Source organism: Podarcis vaucheri (genome assembly GCF_965113315.1).
Source record: "Podarcis vaucheri genome assembly, chromosome: 10".
In the NCBI taxonomy this organism is placed as follows: domain Eukaryota; kingdom Metazoa; phylum Chordata; class Lepidosauria; order Squamata; family Lacertidae; genus Podarcis; species Podarcis vaucheri.
Window position 1 is genome coordinate 69,192,928 of NC_138748.1, and position 25,202 is coordinate 69,218,129.

The 25,202-nt window shown below is 48.7% G+C and overlaps 1 protein-coding gene across 1 annotated transcript in view; it reads right to left on the reverse strand.

Annotated features, from left to right (window-relative positions):
* FBH1 (F-box DNA helicase 1) overlaps positions 1-25,202 on the reverse strand; it is a 53,258-nt gene that overhangs the window by 8,937 nt on the left and 19,119 nt on the right. Inside the window, exons 8-18 of the mRNA XM_082238787.1 lie at positions 25,012-25,103; positions 23,790-23,958; positions 20,326-20,548; positions 16,828-16,915; positions 16,225-16,311; positions 14,381-14,517; positions 13,588-13,687; positions 11,371-11,495; positions 10,406-10,466; positions 8,691-8,885; positions 4,493-4,627 (exon numbers count right to left, since the gene is read on the reverse strand). Of these exons, the coding sequence (XP_082094913.1) occupies positions 4,493-4,627; positions 8,691-8,885; positions 10,406-10,466; positions 11,371-11,495; positions 13,588-13,687; positions 14,381-14,517; positions 16,225-16,311; positions 16,828-16,915; positions 20,326-20,548; positions 23,790-23,958; positions 25,012-25,103 (1,412 nt within the window). The remainder of the gene's footprint in view (positions 1-4,492; positions 4,628-8,690; positions 8,886-10,405; positions 10,467-11,370; positions 11,496-13,587; positions 13,688-14,380; positions 14,518-16,224; positions 16,312-16,827; positions 16,916-20,325; positions 20,549-23,789; positions 23,959-25,011; positions 25,104-25,202) is intronic.

Genomic DNA, 25,202 nt, shown 5'->3' on the forward strand with positions numbered 1-25,202 from the left:
CACCTTGTGACCTCAAAAATGTTGTCATTTGTGGACCTTAAGGTCCTCCGTGGGACATACCAGGAGAGGCGGTCCCGTAGGTACGAGGGTCCTAGGCTGCCTAGGGCTTTAAAGGTCAAAACCAGCACCTTAAATCTGACCCTGTACTCCACCAGGAGCCAGTGCAGTTGGTAAAGCACTGGATGAGTGTGATCCCGTGGTAAGGACCCCGTAAGGAGTCTCGCCGCGGCATTCTGCACCCGCTGGAGTTTCTGGGTGAGTCTCAAGGGCAGCCCCACGTAGAGCAAGTTACAATAATCAAGCCTGGAGGTGACCGTCGCATGGATCACTGTGGCCAGGTCAGGGCGAGAAATGGAATGGGTGCAAAGCTCAGCAAATATCTCTCAACTGGGTGTTCTTTCCGCCATCGCCCTAAGGATCGTTAAAATAGGGGGAGGAAAACTGAGCTATACCACTATGCCTGGGATACTGTGCGCAGTTCCGATCACCCCACCTCAAAACAAGAGAAGGCAACCAAAATTATCAAGGGGATGGAGCGACTACCCTATTGGCAGGAAGCTGGGAAGCAGGGCAGGAGTCCAACACTGGAGGGGGGGGGTCGGTGACTTGTGGGAGGCTGTACCAGCCAGGAGATGGGAGTTGGAGGCAGGGGATGCTTCAAAGCTGGAGGGTGGAGAACAGGATGGGTTCGAAGACAGTAGTACTGTTTTGGGGGGACAGGAGGCGGGCAGGTGTGGGGGATTCCCTGGTCCTGAATGGGGTAACTGTGCCCTTGAAGGACCAGTTGCGCAACCTGGGAGTCCTTCTGGACTCACAGCTGTCCATGGAGGCGCAGGTCAAGTCTGTATCCAGGGCAGCTGTCTACCAGCTCCATCTGGTACGCAGGATGAGACCCTATCTGCCCACAGACTGTCTCGCCAGAGTGGTGCATGCTCTAGTTCAGTGTTTCCCAACCTTTTTTGGGCAAAGGCACACTTGTTTCATGAAAAAAATCTCGAGGCACACCACCATTACAGCCCCGTGACGTCAGCGCGCAGCGTCACGCCGGGAGGGACATGAATTGCTAGCAAATTACATAATCACCTCCTTGAGGGCTGGCTCATCTTCTCCGAAGGCAGAACCCCATTAATTAACAGCACAGACTCACACCATAGCCAAGACGAGGGGAGAAAACCTCAGTCATGCACAGTCATGCACTTGTGGGGGCTAAATGAGGACGAAGACCGGGCAGAGAGCAGGGTTCAAATCACCCCACCTGGCCAGGACAATCCCTGGGTGCTCCCTTGGGCCACTCGCCTGACCCACCTCGCAGGGCTGTTGTTGCGAGGATAACACGGGGAGAACCACACGCGCCCCCGGGAGCTCCTTGGAGGAGAAAGCGGGCGATGAATGCAATGCATGAAATATATGAGAGGCGACCAGGTTTTGCAGGTGAGGGGCCCCCGCCAGCCTCCGCTTCCAACACCCGGCGCAACGACGCCGAAGTTTCCTCCCGGGCTTGGCTCGGGGAGCAGCCCTGCTCCCCCCCGGCTCCCCTTCGCCCTCCCGGCTCTCTCTGCCGCCCACTGGGGACCCCCCTCACCTGCCAAGTCCGGAGCGCCGGTGGAAGTTGCATGCATGCATGCAGGGCGCCGCGTTGCCATTGCATTGCACTGCACTCCATGCAACGCCTGCACGCATGCATTGCCTTGCACGCCCACCAAGGGGTCTCCCCGCGGTCCGATGCGTCCCCTCCGGTGCGGATGCAGCATTGCAAAAATAACCCCCCCCCGACGCAGCCCTACCTGGGGGGCAGCCTCCGCCTCCGCGGGGATCCCCGGGCTCCATCCTGCCGCCCGATCTCCGCGGGGGCGCAGGCAGGCTGCGCAGGGTCTGCGCGAAAGAGCCCCTGCCCGCCCGGCCGCCGCCGCTGCGCTCATTCCATGGCCGGGAGAAGAGCGCTTCAAACAAAACGCCCGGCCCACCAGGCCACGCTGGGAAACGTAGTTTGCGCACCCCGCGCGGGCGCGGAGCCCAAGGGCGAGGGGACTACGGATCCCGGCAGCCCCCGCGCCGGGGACGGAGGGGGAGAGGCCGGGTGCAGGGATGGAGGGACGGGTGGGCGAGCGAGTGTGTGAGTGGCAGCCGCCAAGCCTTGGCCGAGAGCCAGGAAGGGCCTCCCCGGAGGAGGAGGAGGGAGGCGCAGAGCGGGAGGGAGGGAGGGAACCCCAGGGGTCATCTAGTGACGGCACCCCAATCGAAAATTTGACTTACAAAAAAAATCTTTCGAATTTTTTAATTTTTCCCGCGGCACACCAGGCAACATCTCGCGGAACAGTGGTTGGGAAACACTGCTCTAGTTATCTCCCACTTGGACTACTGCAACGCGCTCTACATGGGGCTACCTTTGAAGGTGACCCGGAAACTGCAATTAATCCAGAATGCGGCAGCCAGACTGGTGACTGGGAGTGGCCACCGGGACCACATAACACTGGTTCTGAGAGATCTGCATTGGCTCCCAGTACGTTTCTGAGCACAATTCAAAGTGTTGGTGCTGACCTTTAAAGCCTTGGTCCAGTATACCTTAAGGAGCGTCTCCACCCCCATCGTCCAGCCTGGACACTGAGATCCAGCGCCGAGGGCCTTCTGGCAGTTTCCTCATTGTGAGAAGTGAGGTTAGAGGGAACCAGACAGAAGGCCTTCTCAGTAGTGGCGCCCTCCCTGTGGAATGCCCTCCCTTCAGATGTGAAGGAAATAAGCAGCTATCCTATCTTTAAAAGACATCTGAAGGAGGGGACTGAAGAGGGGAGAGCAGAGGCAGCTTCTAAGCCGGCGCAGTCTCTGGCTGCATGAACACAGCCTGTCGGGGAGAGGTACATAAAATGGGGGAGGGGAGGGGCCCCCTTTTGCTGCAACCGCTCCATAGGGTGCAGACCTGGGAAGAGCTGCCAATAATAATAATAATAATAATAATAATATTTTATTTCTATCCCGCCCTCCCCAGCCGAAGCCAGGCTCAGAGCGGCTAACAACAGTAAAAGTAACAGTCTACATAAAATCACAATCAATTGACCGTATTTTTCGCTCTATAAGACGCACTTTCCCCCTCCTAAAAAGTAAGGGGAAATGTGTGTGTGCGTCTTATGGAGCGAATGCAGGCGGGAGGCTCTGCTCAGCGCTCCCTTTAAAGAGCCACGTGGAGCGTGTGTGCACTCCACACACTCTTTAAAGGGAGTACGGCTCTTGGGGGAGCCTTAGCCGCGTGCAGCCCCTCGTGGGCAACAGGAGCCTTCATCCCGCTGCCGGGGAGAGGCTGCACGCGGCTATTCCAGAAGCCAGGACAGCAAGAGGGATCGCTGCTGTTCTGGCTTCTGGGATTCAGAATATTTTTTCCCTTGTTTTCCTCCTCCAAAAACTAGGTGCGTCTTCTGGTCTGGTGCGTCTTATAGAGCGAAAAATACGGTATATAAAATCACAATGCCTAGGCACTAGACTGGTGTGATGGCCTGGGAATCCAATTCAGAGGCTGAACCTGAGGAATCCCAGCCTGCACATGAGTCCCCGCCTCCAGTGCCGGCTGAGCCGGGGCAGGGGCTTGAACCTGAAGGGTTCTCACCTGTGCCGGATCCTCAGGAGCTGAATCCGCTCTGGCTCCTGAGGTGATGGAGGACGCATTGCCTGCAGGTGCTCCTCTCCCAGCCCGGTCAGGGGAAGGTGAGGTTGCCTCTGGGTCCAGTAACCCTCCAGCCTCTCCTGAGCTGCAGAGGCTCAGGGCAGAGAGGCGGAGGGGACTGGGTTCTCTCGGGAGGAGTGCTCGCCTTAAGGCCAGGAGAGGCGGGTCACCTGTGGGCCGGGACCGCCCCTGGCCTCAGAGAAGATAAAGGCCAGTCAGCCTGGGGGAAATGCTCAGAGGAAATCTGATTGGTTCTTACGAACACTGTGTAAAAACTTCTTTTGTGAATAAAATGACCTGGACTGAGGGGTAAGGTAACGGTAAAGGGACCCCTGACCATTAGGTCCAGTCGTGGCTGACTCTGGGGTTGCGGAGTTCGTCTCGTTTTATTGGCCGAGGGAGCCAGCATACAGCTTCTGGGTCATGTGGCCAGCATGACTTAAGCCGCTTCTGGCGAACCAGAGCAGAGCACGGAAACGCTGTTTACCTTCCTGCTGGAGTGGTACCTATTTATCTACTTGCACTGGTGTGCTTTTGAACTGCTAGGTTGGCAGGAGCAGGGACCGAGCAACAGGAGCTCGTGGGGATTCGAACCGCTGACCTTCTGATCGGCAAGTCCTAGGGTCTGTGGTTTAACCCACAGCGCCACCCACGTCCCTTGGACCGAGGGGTAGAGAGGAATTATTATTGGCACCTCCTCCCAGAGTCTTGCTGGTCAAGCCATGTGTGTATTCTATTAATCAGGGTCCAATCTTTCCTTGCTTTGGGAACGCTACATTCTAAACAGCAGCGCTAAAATAAAATGGAGGAGAGGAGGTCAAGGGAGAAAGTCTTCCTTACTGGTGCGTAAATTGGGTATCCTCTCAAAGGCTTGCTGCATGACAGTTAGGCTGATGATGCTCGTGAAGTCGTCGGCCACTTGGACAGTGTCGAATTCCAAGCCTTTGGCCTTGTGGACGGTCCCCAAGACATGATCTGAAGGAGGCAAAGTGAAAAATCAACATGTTGGGCTTGTGAGAGTATCCCCTGTGCTGCAAAAACAGAAAAAACTTTAAACAACAACAGGCAACACATGGCTAATAATGTTCTAACAGAATACCATATTTTTCGCTCTATAGGATGCACCGGACCATAGGAGGGGGGAGAACAGGGGGAAAAAATGTCTCCCCCTCTCTGCTAAGCACCCCTTCAGCGAAGCGGCAGGAGAAATGGAGCCCCTTCCATTTCTCCTCCCGCTTGGCTGAAGGGGCGCTGCGCAGCTCTCCCTCTCGGCTGAAGCCAGGAGAGTCTTGCTCTCCCGGCTTCAGCAAAAGGAACCCGAAACCTTCGGAGCGCAGCGCGAATTCCCGCTGTGCACTGAAGGCTTTAGGTGGCTATCCCTGAAGCCTGGAGAGCGAGAGGGGTCGATGCGCACCGACCCCTCTCCCTCTCCAGGCTTCAGCAAAAGCAACGTGAAGCCTCCGGAGCGCGGGGGGAGCTCTCCCTCTGCGCTTTGGAGGCGTCGTGTTGCTATCACTGAAGTCAAGGAGCCTGTATTCACTCCATAGGACGCACACACATTACCCCTTAATTTTTGGAGGGGAAAAAGTGCGTCCTATAGAGTGAAAAATACGGTATATGTAACATGTATTATTTCACAGTTCTTAGACAGAAAATATATGACGGAGATACAAATGATAAAATAAATCAATATTGTATGAACAAAATGAGAAAAGGTGGTCAATCAATATCACAGAGGCAAGCAAGCCTTTCAACAGTCCCAATCCTGAAATCGTGCGGTAATAGAAGCTCCAAGCGTAGCAATTCTTAAACAGAAAGTATGGAATAGAATCCGGGAAAATGAAAGTCCATCACTGTTGCATGAACAAAATTAGACAATATAAGTCCATCAGTGTTAAAGAGGCAAACAAGCCTTTTGACAGTCACAATCCTGTAACCGTGATCCAAAACGTGAGAGGGCAGTTCGAGCACAGTGCAACTGCATCTTATTTGTTGTTGTTTTTTCTCCAAAACATTTTATTGGTTTTCACAATATTATAAACAAACAAACGAACAAAACAAACATAAATCATAGCCTTATTCCCAAGCTCCCAAACAAGAGCTGCACAGGGGAAGCGCTGACTGGACGGCAGGATTAATTTCCTGGTCACTTTTTACACAAATATATAAAAGGATGTCACATAGAGGAGGGAGAAAGGTTGTTTTCTGCTGCTCCAGAGAAGCGGACACGGAGCAATGGATCCAAACTACAAGAAAGAAGATTCCACCTAAACATTAGGAAGAACTTCCTGGCAGTAAGAGCTGTTCGACAGTGGAATTTGCTGCCAAGGAGTGTGGTGGAGTCTCCTACTTTGGAGGTCTTTAAAAGCAGAGGCTTGACAACCATATGTCAGGAGTGCTCTGATGGTGTTTCCTGCTTGGCAGGGGGTTGGACTCGATGGCCCTTGTGGTCTCTTCCAACTCTATGATACTACTATACTACTACACTACAGGAAGTAGGGGATATTTTAAAGGTCTAATAGCCTATATTTCCATGCTTTGCTGGACCATCAAGAAGGCTGATTGCCGAAGAATTGATGCTTTTGAATTATGGTGCTGGAGGAGACTCTTGAGAGTCCCTTGGACTGCAAGAAGCTCAAACTGATCCATTCTGAAGGAAATCAGCCCTGAGTGCTCACTGGAAGGACAGATCGTGAAGCTGAGGCTCCAAGACTTTGGCCACCTCATGAGAAGAGAAGACTCCCTGGAAAAAAACCCTTATATTGGGAAAGATTGAGGGCACAAGGTGAAGGGGACGACAGAGGACAAGATGGTTGGACAACGTTCTCGAAGCTACCAATATGAGTTTGACCAAACTGCGGGAGGCAGTGGAAGACAGGAGTGCCTGGCGTGCTCTGGTCCAGGGGGTCACAAAGAGTTGGACACGACTCAACAACAAGAAGTTGCTGCAAAAGCAGCTTGGGATTTTAAATCTCTGCTGGGGTTCTCTTGCCAAAGAGTACTTGCCCCAAACCTTAGCATCTAAGAAATTCTCTTTTTAAGAGACTGCATCTTTTTCCCTTTAACCAAAACCAAAAACCAAACCAGATTCGACCTCCCGCAGTTTCAACCGGTTTGCCATCAACCACGTATGGTTGTAAATCACATAAGTTAAATGTGAGATGTGATTGTGCCGTATTTAAAATACTTGAACTTTGCCATTTTGGAAACAGGCAAGGATGATGGCCCCAGGTTACGACTGCCCATCCACCACAGGGGGGCCAGTGAGACTGCCGCGGGATGAAATCATGTGCTCAGCCCATCCCTACCCTAAATGTGTCAATTAATCAGAGGGAATTTAATAGTCGTCCAGCTGCTCCTTTGATAATTAACTGTTCTGGCACAGCCCTGGGCATCTGAAGGCAGAAAAGCAGAGGATGAAGGACTGGAGACTGGTGCCAGTCTTTGGCCACAGCTCAGTCACAGAGCACCTGCTGGACCAGTCACCATCTCTCAGCCTAACCTACCACACAAAGTTGTTGTACAGATAAAACGGCCTCAGCCCAGTATAGCTGAAGGAGCGTCTCCACCCTGATTGTTCAGCCCGGACACTGAGGTCCAGCTCCGAAGGCCTTCTGGCAGCTCCCTCACTGCAAGAAGTGAAGCTACAGGGAAGCAGGCAGTGGACCTTCTCGGTGGTGGCGCCCACCCTGTGGAACGCCCTCCCATCAGATATCAAGGAAAGAAACAACTATCTGACTTTTAGAAGACATCTGAAGGCAGCCCTGTTTAGGGAAGTTCTTAATATTTGATGCTTTATCGCTTTATTACTATTTATTATTTTTATTATTATTAAATAATCTCAGCTAGAAGGTGCTGTGTAAATAATTAAGAATTAATCATAGTTGTTATAAAATGGGGAGGAGGATGTGGCTTTGTGATGGCGTCCGGCACATTCTGCGCTCCTGTGCCTAGCTCTCTCTTAGCTTCCGTCTCAGCAGAGTCTCCGCAGTGGTAGAAACTGTTGCAGTGTGTGGATAATAAACCAGACTGTACGCAGGCTTCTTGCTTATCTCCAACTGTCTTTAATCGTGTAGAAAAACAACATAAATCAGCCCGGCGAAAGAGCACACATCTTTCGCCTCTCGGTCAAAACCGAAAGAGACTCACACACAGAGATAGATTCCCGTATGTGAACATAACCAAGCCTCAGAATGTGAGATGTCACTCAGAACTGTTTAACCCTGTAAGTTCTGACTCGCTTCACAGAGGAGAGCTATGGATGCCACTTTACAGATCCGTGGAGGGAAAGTGGAATACAAATGCCATCTATCAACTTCTGAGCTACTGGGAGGGGGGTTGTGGCCTTAGTGCCACCCCCCAAACCCTCCACGATAGTCCTCTATGTGGAGCTACCTTTGAAGGTGACCCGGAAACTACAACTAATTCAGAATGTGGCAGCTAGACTGGTGACTGGGAGCGGCCACCAAGACCATATAACACCGGTCTTGAAAGACCTACACTGGCTCCCAGTACGTTTCTGAGCACAATTCAAAGTGTTGGTGCTGACCTTTAAAGCCCTAAACGGTCTTGGTCCAGTATATCTGAAGGAGTGTCTCCACCCCCATCATTCTGCCCGGACACTGAGGTCCAGCTCCGAGAGCCTTCTGGCGGTTCCCTCACTGCAAGAAGCCAAGTTACAGGGAACCAGGCAGAGGGCCTTCTTGGTGGTGGCTCCCGCCCTGTGGAACGTCCTCACATCAAATGTCAAAGAGAACAACTACCACCTGATTTTTAGAAGACATCTGAAGGCAGCCCTGTTTAGGGAAGCTTTTAATGTTTAATAGGTTATTGTATTTTAGTGTTTTGTTGGAAGCTGCCCAGAGGGGCTGGGGAAACTCAGCCAGATGGGTGGGGGATAAATAAATTATTAATTTTATTATTATTATTATTATTATTATTATTTAAGCTAATACTAATCAGTCCTTGAGAAAACATGTCAAGTTTTATTTCCTCTTCTGGCCTCGGAAGCAAAGAAGTTGCCTTGTGCTCCTCTTACCTGCGATCTCCGGAATGGGCACATGGCACTGTGATATTCTTTCCACCAGCTCTGGGATGCGGTCCTTGTATTTCTCCACAATGGCAATCTTCATCTCCAGCTGCTTATCTTCGGACTTTGCTGCATAGTCCTTGAGGCCTGCAAAGCCCTTATCGACCCACTTTTTGATAAAGGGGTCCGTCACCTCAAGTTTCACTGGGAACACACAAGCAGGGACAAAATGACGCAGAGAAGGCAAGACTGCCAAGGAAAACGGGGAGTTCCTCCATCTTCCCAGCTGCCTTGAAGGAGGAAGAGGCCATTGGCTGGCTGGTGGGCAGTTCACACGTAAATCAATCGATCCACTCTGCTAGCGAGTTCTTCTGCCTGAACTAGCAAATCCATTCATCATGCCTTGCACCTTTCGCTCAGCCCATCTGCACGGATCCCAGTCCATACATCGCTCAGTCCTGGATCTGCTCGCATCTCACCTCTGAACCTAGGCCCATCACAGTAAAATCCCCCATCTTGTCTGCATTGCCATTAGATTCTGGACAACCTTATCAGGAGTTTCCTGACCCAGTGGCCTGGTTCACACATGATGGCAAGCCACGTCTATTTATCCACCCATGCATTAACCCGCCCTGTGGAATGCCCTCCCATCAGATGTCAAAGCAATAAACAACTACCTGACATTCAGAAGACATCTTAAGGCAGCCCTGTTCAGGGACGTTTTTAATATGTGACATTTTAGTGTATTTTTCATCTTTGTTGGAAGCCGCCCAGAGAGGCTGGGGAAACCCAGCCAGATGGGCGGGGTACAAATAATAAATTATTATTATTATATTATATAACCGTAAGTTGTCCCACAGGTGATCCAACAAGCGGCTTGCAACACCCAACAAGGGTGTCGAGTTCACATGTAACACCAAGCCATTGTTAAAGCAAGCCGAAGTTTGCGAGTCAACAAGCTGCAGCTTCATATAACGGTTTGTTGAGAGGAAACAAACCACAGTCAAGCAGGGTTCACCCACAACACTAAGCTGTGGTTTAATAAACCATGGCTTTGCATTATGTGTGATTTGAATTAGGTGGCGCAAGCAGGGCTTGTAACAAAATGCTATGGTTTGAGACGCTTCTGTTCAGTGTTCGACTGTCAGCAAGCTGTGTCTACTGCCTTCCACTCCATTCCCAATCTCCTTTACTTTTCCATTCTCCCTCAACAGCTTTCTGAAATCGCCAAACAGTCTTCATTGGGGTTATTGTAGTTTTTGATTTGATTCTGGTGCTTCTGTAGACCATGGGGCTCTCCCACAAACTCAATACAGTCGGACCTTGGAAGTCGAACGGAATCCATTCCTGAAATCCGTTCGACTTCCAAAACTTTCAAAAACCAAATCGCGGCTTCTGATTGGCTGCGGGAAGCTCCTGCAGCCAATCAGAAGCCGCGGAAGCCCAATCAGACATTCAGGTTCCAAAAGAACGTTCGCAAACCGGAACAATCACTTCCGGGTTTGCAGCGTTCAGGAGCCAAAACGTACGAAGTCCAGGGCGTTCGACAACCAAGGTACGACTGTACTTCCCAATGGCCCCATTTTGGCCACAGTCCTGTTGGCACTCGCCAGCAAAGTCCGCCATTATGAGCAGAAAACGCTCTAATGGCCCAGTTTTCCCCAGTTGAGGCAGAGACCCAGAAACGAAGCCGCAGGAGTGTTTACACTAGCCAAAGTACTTACATTCAGGATGGAGGAGCTTCCATATGTCATGGATCTTCTCGAGGCCAAAGGCTTTAAGCCCCTAACAAAAAATAAAAGGAGGGTGAATTGCACATAGACTCTGGGAGCGGACAGGACGTTGGACTTGGAGGGACCTTGCCAACAAAGGTCCGTATAGTTCAAGCTCTGGTTTCCCAGTAGTGATGTATGGAAGTGAGAGCTGGACCATAAAGAAGGCTGATCGCTGAAGAATTGATGCTTTTGGATTTTGGTGCTGGAGGAGACTCTTGAGAGTCCCATGGACTGCAAGAAGATCAAACCTATCCATTCTGAAGGATATCAGCCCTGAGTGCTCCCTGGAAGCTGAGGCTCCAATACTTTGGCCACCTCATGAGAAGAGAAGACTCCCTGGAAAAGACCCTGATGCTGGGAAAGATGGAGGGCACAAAGAGAAGGGGACGACAGAGGATGAGATGGTTGGACAGTGTTCTCGAAGCTACCAGCATAAGTTTGACTAAACTGCGGGAGGCAGTGGAAGACAGAAGTTCCTGGCGTGCTCTGGTCCAGGGGGTCGCGAAGAGTCGGACATGACTAAACGACTAAACAACAACAACAGCTGTTTCTTTCTTCCTGGGCTAGTTTTCTGGCTGTTAGGGTGAACTTGTTGTTGCTGTTGCTACTATTATTATTAACATTAATATGAACATTATTAATGTCAGGCACCAGGCGCATTGTCAGATGTCTGCAAACATGACATGGAGGACGAAGGGGTCACGAAGAGTCAGACACGACTAAACGACTAAACCACAACAAGACCCCTAGATCCCAAATGAACTTAATGTCGAGAGAGTGGTTGAAGAACAGTCCTGGCACATTAAAAATGTGATGTCTGTTCTCACCCCTGAAATCCAGGACTCCAAGCAAAACCCCATAACTTTTTTCTCCTCCTCCCCACCACCCCACCCTGTGTATAGCTAGTTCCATACCCCAAGGATGTGTATTTTATCCGGTGGTTCTCCGTTTGTAAGCTTCACAGCATCCTCGAAGACGGTTTGGTTGCACCGAGACAAGCGAGTTACTTTCCCCGTCACATCAGCCCCGGTGATATCACCTGCCAAAAAGCGAAGCGAAGCAAAGCATCTGTCACAGACCGAGCTGAGAGAATCAGTGCTTCCCAGGGTGGATCAAAAACCATGAAAAAAAAAATATATATATATATATATATATGCAGGTTTTGGTGTCTTCGGGTGTCTTCCCGTGTAAGAGTCGGGGTGTCTGGGCGACGTTTCGACGAGGTCTCACTCGTCATCTTCAGGCTGGTGCTTTCGGCTTCTTGTTACTGGAACAGAGCAGAATCTGGTGTTTGAGTTCCTATAAATACTGTTGAGGGGTGTGGTGTATAGCCTCCAACGTTCTGGGCAGAGAGGAAGTTCCTAGATTAGTGTGCCTTTTCTTCTTTTGTTCCTTAATTACTTGAGGGATATCTTGGGTGATTTCATGAGTGATATTCTGAATACCACTGGGTGGGTCATTAAGTGTAGATTAGTTGCTAAAGCTTTCGTGTCTTGACCTCTTGAGCTTGTGAAGAGTTTTTCTGAGAAGATGGCTGTGCTGCATTTAGTTGTGCTCTGGCTTGGCTTCGTGTATAGGGGCGAGCTGTGGTTTTGTGCCTTGTGCCAGCCAGATCTGTGTAGGGATTGCAGGGGGGTGCAGCATCCGGAGGTGCCACTATAGTTTGGCTACTGGATGGAGTCTGTAATATGTCTGTGGAGAGGGTCTGGGTTTGGGTCTGGTGTGGTTGATTGGTGACGGCGTTCTGTGTGCCTCTGGTTCTGGTGTCGGTTTTTGTGGGGAGGGCTAATTTCCAGATGTCTGGCAGGCGGGACGTGTCGTCACGCTTGTTCATGTTGTGAGGGTGTTTCTCTATCTCGATGGCTTCCATGATTATTCTCTTGTGGTGATGTTCCATGTTAAAGAGCAATTTGGAATCTGCAAAATTAATTTCGTGTCCTGTTTCTTTCATGTGTTGGAAAAGAGAGGAAGTTTTTTCTTCTTTTTTGACGGCATTCTTGTGTTCTGCGATACGTGCATTTATTCGTCTGTTTGTTTGTCCAATGTACGTGGCTGGGCAGACTTTGCAGGGTATTTCATTACATTGGACAAGACACGAAAGCTTTAGCAACTAATCTACACTTAATGACCCACCCAGTGGTATTCAGAATATCACTCATGAAATCACCCAAGATATCCCTCAAGTAATTAAGGAACAAAAGAAGAAAAGGCACACTAATCTAGGAACTTCCTCTCTGCCCAGAACGTTGGAGGCTATACACCACACCCCTCAACAGTATTTATAGGAACTCAAACACCAGATTCTGCTCTGTTCCAGTAACAAGAAGCCGAAAGCACCAGCCTGAAGATGACGAGTGAGACCTCGTCGAAATGTCGCCCAGACACCCCTACTCTTACACGGGAAGACACCCGAAGATACCAAAACCTCCATATATATATATATATATATATATATATATATATATATATATATGGATTTTTTTAATTTAAAACAGATTTTTTAAAAAATAAATAAATTGGATTTTTAAAATAAAATGCTTTTGGAGGAAAAAATCTTTCTAAATATAGTTTTCTATTTGTTATGTTATAGTCCAAAGGCTATTTATCAGGAAACAAGGATTTGTTTTAAGTTTTTCATGTGTGCTGAAACTCAGTATAAGTTTGTTCTTTTAATGAAAAAAAAAATGTAACCACAGCCATTAACAAACATGGATACATATGCTACAATGTTAGTGTTTTAGTTAAATAAATTGTTTTAATTATTGTTAAGGAAATGATTATTTTTCTCCTTCCAATATAGTACAGCAGAAAAGTTGTCCAAATATAAACTGTTAACTTAACCTCACAATAACTTCATAATTATCTATCTATTTCTAATAGTATAACCAAATCAGTAATTTCTGATATAACTGTAAAAACTACTCTGAAAATTTATTATTCCAAAAATGAATCCTTCACTTGGTTGTAAATATTAAGATTATACCAGCAGGAAGGTCTTTCTGCAAAAAAATATATGATTTAAATCAAGTTTTACTGACTAGTGATTTAAATCAATCTGATTTAAATCAAATCCACCCGGGTGCTTCCTTAAAAAAATAAAAAAAGGAATACGGCTGAGCTGAATGTCTCACCTTCCTGGCTGCCTCCGACCAACGTCTGCTTTCGAACTTTCTTGAGGACGTCCAGGAGAGTAGCGGCGACGTAAGCTATTTCGGAACCAAACCGGAAGCTCTGTAGAAGTGAGGCAAGAAAACAGAGCAGGGACTGGGAAAGATGCTCAGGAAACTGGGCCGCCGTTCTCCTACCTGGGATTGGACTTCCAAACTCCTTACTACTAGAGGTAGTCGTAGTGTATTTTTCTGTCTATAAGACGCCATCATGTATAAGACGCCCCCTACTTTGCGGGACTCAGATTTAAGAAAATGGGGGGAGATGTCCCCACGTATAGGTAAAGGTAAAGGGACCCCTGAGCAGCTCTGGGGTTGCGGCGCTCATCTCGCTTTATTGGCCATGGGAGCCGGCGTACAGCTTCCGGGTCATGTGGCCAGCATAACTAAGCCGCTTCTGGCGAACCAGAGAAGCGCACGGAAACGCCGTTTACCTTCCCGCCAGAGCGGGACCTATTTATCTACTTGCACTTTGACGCGCTTTCGAACTGCTAGGTTGGCAGGAGCTGGAACTGAACAACAGGAGCTCACCCCATCGCGGCGATTCGAACCGCCGACCTTCTGATCAGCAAGTCCTAGGCTCTGTGGTTTAACCCACAGCGCCACCCGCGTCCCTGCGTATAAGACGCCCCCTAATTCGCATTTGCCGCCCTGCCCAGTTTTGCCTCTGGAACTGCCCACCACTGGAATGTGGGTTGCCCCAATGGGAATGCGGAATGAAGCACCTGGGCCCAAGCGAAGGTTTGCGGAGGCTCACCTTTGTGAGGTAGAACATGTGGGTGTGAGAAACTTCGGCCAGTGCATTGACCGCGCCGCGGAAGGAATAGATTTGCTGGTGAGGGTCTCCTACCAAGATGGCCCCACACGACTGGGAGAGGACAATGTCCATGATAGCTGCAGGGAGAGGAATGGCGTATTCAGAAAGAGAAGCAAAACTTCTCAACCGTACACTGAAAAACATATGTTTATGCAGGTCGTGGTGAATTTTTCACAGGGAAGAGCGGTACAGACGGGCAGAATTGCCTTCAATGATCTGAAGGCAGCCCTGTTTAGGGGGGTTTTTCATGGTCGATGTTTTAATGTATTTTTACTCTTTTGTTGGAAGCCACCCAGCAACATTCTCAATACCACACCTAAAAACTCATCGCTTCCACAAGTCTATCTTTCTAAATGTCAGTCGCCATTAATATCTGAAACATAAAAAGGTAAAGGTAAAGGGACCCCTGACCGTTAGATCCAGTCGTGGCCGACTCTGGGGTTGCGGCGCTCATCTCGCTTTATTGGCCAAGGGAGCTGGCGTACAGTTTCCGGGTCATGTGGCCAGCATGACTAAGCTGCTTCTGGCAAACCAGAGCAGCACATGGAAACGCCGTTTACCTTCCCGCTGGAGAAGTACCTATTTATCTACTTGCACTTGATGTGCTTTCGAACTGCTAGGTTGGCAGGAGCAGGGACCGAGCAACGGGAGCTCACCCCGTCACAGGGATTAGAACCGCCAACCTTCTGATCGGCAAGTCCTAGGCTCTGTGGTTTAACCCACAGCGCCATCCACATCCCATCTGAAACATAGCAGAGGTTATATTTTCTAAGAATCCTCCAGAAAAACAATCTCTCAAAAGGACCTGCTGATGGCATTTTACCATTGTACTGTGGAGAGTGTATTAACTTATGGTCTGTGTGTGTGGTTTGGGAGCTGCACGGTCAGGGGAAAAACAATGCTGTCCAGAGTTGTAAAGACTGTGGAGAGAATAATTGGGTGCACTCTTCCCACCTTGGATCAAATCTATGCTTCCAGATGTCATAAGAAAGCTGCAGAGATAGTGCAGGATAGTGCGCACCCCGGAAATGATCTCTTTCAGCTTCTGTCTTCTGGAAGAAGGTACAGGGTTATCAAGACTAGGACTAGCTGCCTGAGAAACAGCTTCTACCCAAATGCGATTCTGGTTTTAAACACAGTGTAAGGAGTCTCTATGGGAGTATATTGTATTTGAAAATGGGGTATCAGAGTTTTTAGGGGGCTAACCAGATTGGGATAGCTGGGATAGCAGGCTTGTTGGTTTCTGAATGTCTGATGTAGATTTTCAATTTCGTTGTTCTGTATGGGACAATGACAATAAAGATTATCGAATCGTATGAGTAAATTGAAATATGCACCCTGGGTCTCCGATGCTTATTGTTTAATGTTTAAGATTTGTTTGTTTGTATTCAGTAGCTGACCTCCTTTGTAATGTTTTGTTTTGAAATCTTTGTGATAATATTTGAGTTTTCTGTTAATTATGTTGTTTTCACTGTATAGTCTATATTTGGCTTTCTTCAGATTGTTTTATTGATTTTTTTTTGACGTTTTTATATTCTGTAAACCGCTCTGAGATTTTTTAAAAAAGATATATAAAGCGGTATAGAAATGAAAATAATAAACAGTCGGGAAGCAATGTCTTTTGCTGCAAAACGACAGATCCCTCCTGCCCTTTTAGCCAAATGTTCGCCGTGACAAATCTGCCTACGTCGATTTTAAAGGAAGAGAACACCTTCCCCCTGTTTATGAGAGCGGGGCTTGGAAAAAGTCAAACTCTTTTCAGTGCAACCCAAAATATTACTCACCGGGGGTGCAGTCTTGGGCCTCATCAACAAAGATTGCATCGTAGTGAGAAAGAGAAGGCTTTTGGAGCTGCCATAGTTTCAAGTAGCCTAGAAAGGAGGACACAACATTCATCAAAAAATATTAATTCGGAGTGCAATATAACGCCATCCATGGGGTTTTTTAAAGCCTATAGGTGTCTACGCCTATAGCAGCAAAACCATGACTCATCAACACCACTTTGGGATTTCTACAAGCACCCAAAAGCTGAGGTCCAGCTCCGAGGGCCGTCTGGTGGTTCCCTCACTGCAAGAAGCCAAGTTACAGGGAACCAGACAGAGGGCCTTCTCGGTAGTGGCACCCTCCCTGGGGAACGCCCTCCCGTCAGAAGTCAAGGAGAAAAACAACTGACTTTTTGAAGACATCTGAAGGCAGCCCTGTTCAGGAAAGTTTTTAATATTTGATGTTTTATCGTGTTTTTAATATTCTGCTGGGAGCTGCCCAGAGTGGCTGGGAAAACACAGCCAGATGGGTGGGGTATAATTTATTATTATTATTATTATTTGCAGGCACAAATCAAGGCAGGGAACATGCCCTTTCTCCCCAACCTCTGATCACCCACTTACCATCATGAGTCATCTTATAAGCCATCTCCCTGACGGGCCCCAGCTTTTTCATATTTTCCCATATTTGGTTTGCTTCGTCGACGATGATCTACAAAGGCACAAGATGGGGGGGGGGGGAAATTACCTGGAATGATCAGGCTAAGAAGACAGAACAGAGGAATCTGCCTTACACACTGATTCAGACCCACTGCTCCATGCAGCTCAGTACTGCGTGCTCTGGCTGGCAGCAGATCTCCAGAATTTCAGGCTGGGATCTTTTTTAGACGTACTTGAAGATGCTGGAGGTTGAACTTGCTCCCCACAGCCCACCCCTGCGAAGGGAGACGAGAGACGCTGGACCATCCCTAGAAGACACTTGACCTACCCACCCCAGACTTGTAAATGGCCTTGGTCCAGTAGACCTGAAGGAGCATCTCCACTCCCATCGTCCACTTGAGGTCCAGCTCCGGGGGCCTTCTGGCGGTTCCCTCTCTGCGAGAAGTGAGGTTACAGGGAACCAGGCAAAGGGCCTTCTCGGTGGTGGCACCCTCCCATCAGATGTCAAGGAAACAAACAAGTACAGTGGTACCTCTGGTTACGTACTTAATTCCTTCTGGAGGTCCGTTCTTAACCTGAAACTGTTCTTAACCTGAAGCACCACTTTAGCTAATGGGGCCTCCTGCTGCCACCGCTCCGCCGCTGCACGATTTCTGTTCTCATCCTGAAGCAAACTTCTTAACCCGAGGTACTATTTCTGGGTTAGCGGACTCTGTAACCTGAAGCGTATGTAACCCGAGGTACCACTGTATCTGACTTTTAGAAGATATCTGAAAGCAGCCCTGTTCACGGAGGTTTTTAATCTTTGAAGTTTTATTCTGTTCTTAAGTGTTCTATTGGGAGCCGCCCAGAGTGGCTGGGGAAACCCAGCCAGATGATGGGGGGGGGGCTACAAATAATAAAATTATTATTATTATCCTATTTTCTAGCATGCTGCAAAGTGAGAGTGTAGAACAAAGGCAGCCCCAAGCGCTCAAAGAACTTTGGACACATTATCTAGTTGCAATTCTGGGGAAACCCAACCAGATGTGCGGGTTAGAAGTAATAAATTATATATAAATTATATATGGTAACAGCTGGTCCTGACACTAGACTTCTGGGTGTGGGGGGGATTGTTGGTTTGATGTGAATGATCTGTAGACTAAGGTTGATCTGTAGACTTTAGGTTTTGTTTATTAGTGGGTCAGAATAAATTGCTTAATTATTTGAGTATTGTTAATGTTATTATTTACATGGCTGGAATACAGTGGCTCCCGAACAAATCGGCTCCTGAACGCCACAAACCCGGAAGTGAGTGTTCCGGTTTGCAAACGTTTTTCGGAAGCCGAACGTCCGACGCGGCTTCTGCAGCTTCTGATTGGGTGCAGGAAGCTCCTGCGGCCAATCAGAAGCCGCGCCTTGATTTTCAAACAGTTACGGTTGTCAAACGGACTCCCGGAACAGGTTACGTTTGACAACCAAGGTACCACTGTATTCTTTTCATTTTTCCCCCATAAATGTTATGTTACATGAAACATTGTATTTTATTGCATTTTAGTAGGTTATTGTATTTTAGTGTTCTGTTGGAAGCCGCCCAGAGAGGCTGGGGAAGCCCAGCCAGATGGGCGGGGTATAAATAATAAATTATTATTATTACTATTATTGTTGTTATTAGGGACGCGGGTGGCGCTGTGGGTTAAACCACAGAGCCTAGGACTTGCTGATCAGAAGGTCGGCGGTTCGAATCCCCGCGACGGGGTGAGCTCCCGTTGCTCGGTCCCTGCTCCTGCCAACCTAGCAGTTCAAAAGCACGTCAGAGTGCAAGTAGATAAATAGGTACCACTCCAGCGGGAAGATAAACGGCATTTCTGTGCGCTGCTCTGGTTCGCCAGAAGCGGCTCAGTCATGCTGGCCACATGACCCAGAAGCTGTACGCCGGCTCCCTCGGCCAGTAAAGCGAGATGAGCGCCGCAACCCCACAGTCGGCCACGACTGGACCTAACGGTCAGGGGTCCCTTTACCTTTACCATTATTATTGTTGTTATTATTATATTACCCCCCTTCCCACCCACCCCATAAATTTATCCAATTCTCCTTCATGAATTTGTCCAGTTCTTTTTTAAAGCCATCGAAGCTGAGGGCTGTCCCTGCCTGTTTTATGAGAGACTTCTCTATTTGTTATTATGCCTTACCTTTTTTTTCATATTTAGCTTTGTAAACTTACAAAACCCAATCAGTCATTAAGAAAAGGGGGAGAAAAACCATTGGCTTGGCCAGTACCAGGAGAGCAGTCTGCAAGGAATCCTGGCCCCAAGTTGTTTAGGGTTTTAAATATCAGCCACAGAACCTAGAACCTTGCTCTGTAGCAAAGTGCAATCTTTCAACGCTGGGATAACATGGGCAAAGCTGGCTGTCCCGCAAAGCACCCTTGCAGTTGCATTTTGCTGCAGCTTCTAAACCAGGTGCGACAGTGGCCCCACGCATTGCGCATTACAGCAGTCAAACCATGAGACCACCAGGGCATGGAGCAATTCTGCAGTTTCAGCTTCGACTGTTGCACATCTCCTTGTTTTGAATTTTGCGAGAACTGCCTGGAGGACGCTCGCTAACGAGGGGCCAAAATCGGAGAAAGGCGTTTGCGGTGTAGCCTTATTGGAGTTCACCGATTGGGTCTGCGTTGCTCCAGGACAGGAGGAAGGAAGTCAAATGACACCAAGGGCTGGTTCAGAGAAAGTTCTTTATTTCTGCTCTCCGGAACAGCAGAAAGGCACCTGCGTGGTGTGTCCACAACAAGTCCAAAGAAATGAGAGATTACATGCAGTATATATCCTCCAGGCACCCCCTCCCCACTTCCCCAGGAATCCAGCCAGTCAGCTTGTACACGCAGGTTGACATCACAGATGTTCCTGCTCCGGTATTCTTAACCATAAAAGGGTATTCCTTCCTATACTTCTGACCCTAAAAGGATATTCCTTCCTGTACTTTTGACCATAAAAGGATCTTCCTGTTCCTACTCTTATCTTGGAGCAAGAGGTCACCATCTCCAAGAACGCCCTCTGGCGCTGTTCCCAGACTAGGTCTGTGCGTCTTTTGTGGTCAGGATATAAGATAAGGCACAGACGTGTCTTCCCTGTTCTACTGGTACAGTCAAGGCCATCCTTGCCGTCACAAACTGATAAAGGAGAGGGCTCTGAGCACTTGTTTATACAGCTGGGTTTCGGCTCAAGAGCTCAAGTTAAAGCATTTTAGCTAAGGAAAAATAGGGATTTTGGTGCAGTTTCAAACTGCCTGCACAGTCAGTTTTGGGGTTTGGGAAACCCATTCCTTCAGCGGCAGCGAGTTTCACGCGTGAGGAGGCAACAGCAACCCCTAGGGCATTCCGACGCTTTTGACACCGGCAAGCCTGCTGCCCGCCCGCAACGCCTTCCTGCCCAAACCCGGAGCGATAAAGGAGCTGAGCTTCTCCTGATGACGAATACTCACTCGCTTTTCTGCTTCCTGGACAAGAACGAGCTGCCCCTGGTTGTTCTTGCACCAGAGCGGCGTGTGTTCCATAGAGATGGATTCGTCGGCGGAGGCAAAGAACGCCGAGAGGGTCTCAATCACTGTCTTGGCTCTGGTGTACAACGACTGGCCCTGGCGGTTGCGGAGGACGAAGCTGACACAATAGGAGCTGAGCGAGCCAGCGTTGAGCTTCTTCATGTAGCTGCACCAGGTTGGAAGTGGGGCAACGGGTGGGAGAGGGAGAGAAGGAAGAGACTTTACAACCGTGAAGTCCGAAGGGGACGCCCTCCATGTTAGGATTATGATGTTCTGTCCCACCTTAAAACAGATGTGTGGGTTGTTGTATGTCACATGTCTGTTTACTTCCAGCACAGCCTGCTGGGAACTTCCGTTGTGTATAGCTTTTGCTTATGCTGTTTGCATGGACACAAAGGGAAGCAGACATGTTTTTCCTTTGTCCTGATGAGGAATAAAATGCTTGTAAATACGCTTTACACAGCCTCTGTCTGCCACTTCTGCTGCGAAGAGTTCTTATCTGAAGGAGCGTCTCCACTCACATCGTTCTACCCAGACACTGAGGTCCCGCACCGAGGGCCTTCTGGCGGTTCCCTCACTGCGAGAAGCCAAGTTACAGGGAACCAGGCAGAGGGCCTTCTTGGTAGTGGCGCCCGCCCTGTGGAATGCCCTCCCACCAGATGTCAAAGAGAGCAACAACTACCAGACTTTTAGAAGACATCTGAAGGCAGCCCTGTTTAGGGAAGCTTTTAATTTTTGATGTATTAGGGTATTTTAATATTTTTTTGGAACTGCCCAGTGTGGCTGGGGAAGCCCAGCCAGATGGGTGGGGTATAAATATATTATGTTGTAGTATTATTATTATTATTATTATTATTATTATTATTATCTCTGATGGCTTGCATGCTCAGTCTCTAAAGGTCTCTGAGGCTTGTCACAGTTTTTGATGCTGTTCCGATAACCGGAGTTCGCCTGGCTGCCGGCCAGTGGTCTGGAGCCAGCTGGGGGCCTGCCAATTGCCCCCATCTCCCCAGACGCATCCCAACGCTCCTCCCCCAGCAGGAGGAGGAAGCTGCCACCTCGTCGTACTAAGGACGAAACAGCTCACTCCTCGGTTTCAACATCGCGATGCACCACAGAGATTGCGCTGTCCGGCTGGCGGTACATGGTGATGTTGAAAACCTGACATAGCCCAGCCCTAATCCCCTGGTGCCCCCAACCCAACTCTACAAAAAGCATCATTCAGAATAGTGGTTTGCACAACTCATCTAGGAAAGCAACAGTGGAACCTCGGTTTTCAATTGCAATCCGTTCTGGAAGACCGTTCCACTTTCGAAACGTTTGGAAACCAAGGGTCAATGGTCAGCAAAATCCGTTAGAAAAAAATGGAAAAACACACAGCAGAAGCCGTTCGACTTTCAAGGCGCGTTCGAAAACAGAAGCAATTACTTCCGGGTTTTCTGAGTCCAGGTTCCGAATCGTTCGTCAACGGAGACGTTCGAGAACCAAGGTTCCACTATACCAAAAACCACATTCGAAAGAGTAGCAATTAAAAATCCAAGTAAGATTATTTAGCTGAATTAATTGCTGCATCACAGGGAGTGTGGCAAGATGTCCCAGGGGTCCCTTCTAATGCTGGAATTCTAGGATTCCAGGATCGTATGGGCTTGGAAGGGGTTTAGACAAATGGCTGATGTCAGGGGACAGCCATCGGAACAGGGAAGGGAAGCTGAGGGGCAGTTGGGTTACAGGGAAACTCTGAAAATCTTGCGGAGCAGTTCCTCTTCCTGTGGTGGGGAAAGCCCCACCTCCAGTGGGGAAGAGGGGAAGGGACCAGAGGATGCTGCTGGGAGCCTCAGCACCGTTCCTGGCCAAGCTGGCCAAGAGGGAAGCACGCCTCTTCCATCGCCCACCAGGTGTAAAACGCAAAGAAGGAAGGAAAAGCCTGGGGGTGACTAAGCTATTCTGTTGGGGGACGACCCGGAAACTGTTAGATTTCTGTGTGTTGCCACTGTGCCCTTGGAGTCACAAGACTCTGTTTTGCATTCCAGAGATTCCAGGCTATTGGAAGTCTCACGGAAGACAGGAGACGGATGTGATGTTACCGGTTTCCTGTTACTTTGTTGTTCAGTTGCTCTCTGCTCTCACAGAGAGAGCATGTATATTTCTTTTCTGTCTGCGTAGTTAGGAATAAAACTCTTTGCAATGTAGCTCTTATTTTCTCACGCTTCCATGCGGGCTGGATACTCTGCGTAATGGGCCTGGAGCCTCATCAGGTCGTTAATCACGTCGGAGGACTCGACCGGAGGAGTAGCTCAGTTGAACGCAAGTCCGACAGAAACAACCACTCCCGGATTCTGCTAGCGACTGAGGCAGACATGAACTTGTGGTAAAGGTAAAGGGACCCTTGACCATTAGGTCCAGTCGTGGCCGATTCTGGGGTTGTGGCGCACATCTCACTTTACTGGCCGAGGGAGCCGGCAGCCAGCATGACTAAGCCGCTTCAGACGAACCAGAGCAGCGCACAGAAACGCCATTTACCTTCCCGCCGGAGTGGTACCTATTTATCTACTTGCACTTTGACGTGCTTTCGAACTGCTAGGTTGGCAAGAGCAGGGACCGAGCAATGGAAGCTCACCCCGTCGCGGGGATTCGAACCGCTGACCTTCTGATCGGCAAGTCCTAGGCTCAGTGATTTAACCCACAGCGCCACCCACGTCGCTGCGCTGTAAATAGTTTTGCACCAAAATAAAAACCTGTAAGAGACAGGTCGGAGCCCTGACTGGTTACTCACGAGCAACCACCACCGCCATCTGATAGCTGTAAAGCTAACTAGCTAGGATGGCTGTGTGTGGATCCAGAATTGGCCTCCACAGTCATTTACGGACTCATTGTTAAAACCGTGTTTATGGAAGAGAATCTTACTCGGCTACGAGTGATCGCCAAAGAAGAAGTAGTTCTGCCCTCCACTGTCAACGCTTCTGAAGACCAGTCGCTAGGAACCACAGGAGGAGAGAGTGTTGGTCCTGTGCTCAGATAATAATAATAATAATAATAATAATAATAATAATAATAATAATTTATTATTTATACCCCGCCCATCTGGCTGGGTTTCCCCAGCCACTCTGGGCAGCTTCCAATAGAACACTAAAATACAATAACTTATTGAACGTTAAAAGCTTCCCTAAACAGGGCTGCTTTCAGATGTCTTCTAAAAGTCTGGTAGTTGTTGTTCTCTTTGACATCTGGTGGGAGGGCGTTCCACAGGGCGGGTGCCACCACCGAGAAGGCCCTCTGCTTGCTGCCTCCCCACATGCATCTGGCCGGCGACTGCAACAACAGGATGCTGGCCACTGATGGGCCATTGCGGGTGCTGCTTGTGTTCCTGCGTTTAACCAGGGCACATCCACGAGAAGGCTGCCACTTACTTTTTCCCGACTTCCTTGAAGGCCAAGGAGTGGACCGTCTTGCACGTCACGTTTGGGGGGAACCTCTGCGCCGCCTGATCCGCAATGGTCCTGTTGAATGCCAGGTACAGGAATCGGAGCTTGGACCACTTCTCAGCGTACCTGATCAGGGTGGAAGTCTTCCCTGTTCCTGAGGAGGAAACGGAAACTTTTTCCATAGTTCCAGCACCGTAGCGTAGATTGTGGCTGGAGCAGCTACGATGCTCCAAAACCTGCTGGACGGCTGACCACTGGCCACGTGGACTGGTGTTGATGGGCGCGGGAAGTCCAACAAGACTTATATAGATAAAGAGCTACGTTCTGGTTAGTTACAGTGACGGAAATTGAAGCAACAACTGGCTGTACTCTGCCAATTCAGATATATTATCATCATCCTTTTCATTAGGTATTTATTTATACCCTAGCTTTTTCCCTGACAGAGACTCAAAGTGTTCTATACGTTATAATATACAGAATATATATCCTATAACATATATAAACATTACTCTTCTGCCAGGCCTTTGGCTTATTAATATTCTACAGCCTTTTAAATGTGTCTGTGGGAAGTGGGGCTGTTGGTTTGAGATTTTCATCTGAATTATTTACTTGTGCTTTTATCTTGTATTTTTATCCTGTGAACTACCCCGATATCATGTTATGAAGGGCAGCATAATAATAATAATAAAATGATGATGATGATGATATATAAATCTGGTCTACATATACTAAGTAAGTTTATTCGTGGCCTGAATAAACCAAGGAATTGTCACCAGAAAATGGCACAACCATTACCAAGGGTAGGGAGAATTCAAAAGGCGCCATGCGCCACCAAGCGGCCATTTTAAGGCCTGTACGCTTAAGGCCACAAAGTAGTATAAACACCGGCAACTGGGAAACACTGGCCTGCAAGTGCTCCAGTTGGAGAACAGCCTTTGCAAAAGGTGTCATGGGCTTTGAAGACACTCGAACTCAGGACACAAGGGAGAAACGTGTTAAGAGGAAGCTACGTTTGGCAAACCCTCACCGTGATCAGCTCCCACACGGAAACTTATGACCTCACTGTGGAAGGACGTGTGGATCCAGAATTGGTCTCCACAGTCACTTACGGACTCACTGTTAAGCCCGTACCCATGAAAGGCAATCTTACTCGGCTACGAGGAATCGCCAAAGAAGAAAGATTCTGTGTTGACTTAAGCCACCTTACCTGCAAAAGCGATGATTTTCATAACCTCCCTTGGTGCAATTGCGTGATTTAAGATATTCTGCTGTTCACAAGTGAGTCGTGTATCAGGGTGGCTGAAGAAAAGGACCAAAACCAACATGGATTAATGAAACGCTAGAACACGGTGCGTGTTCACGGCATGGAACACAAACCTAGACAGCATCTTAAAAAGC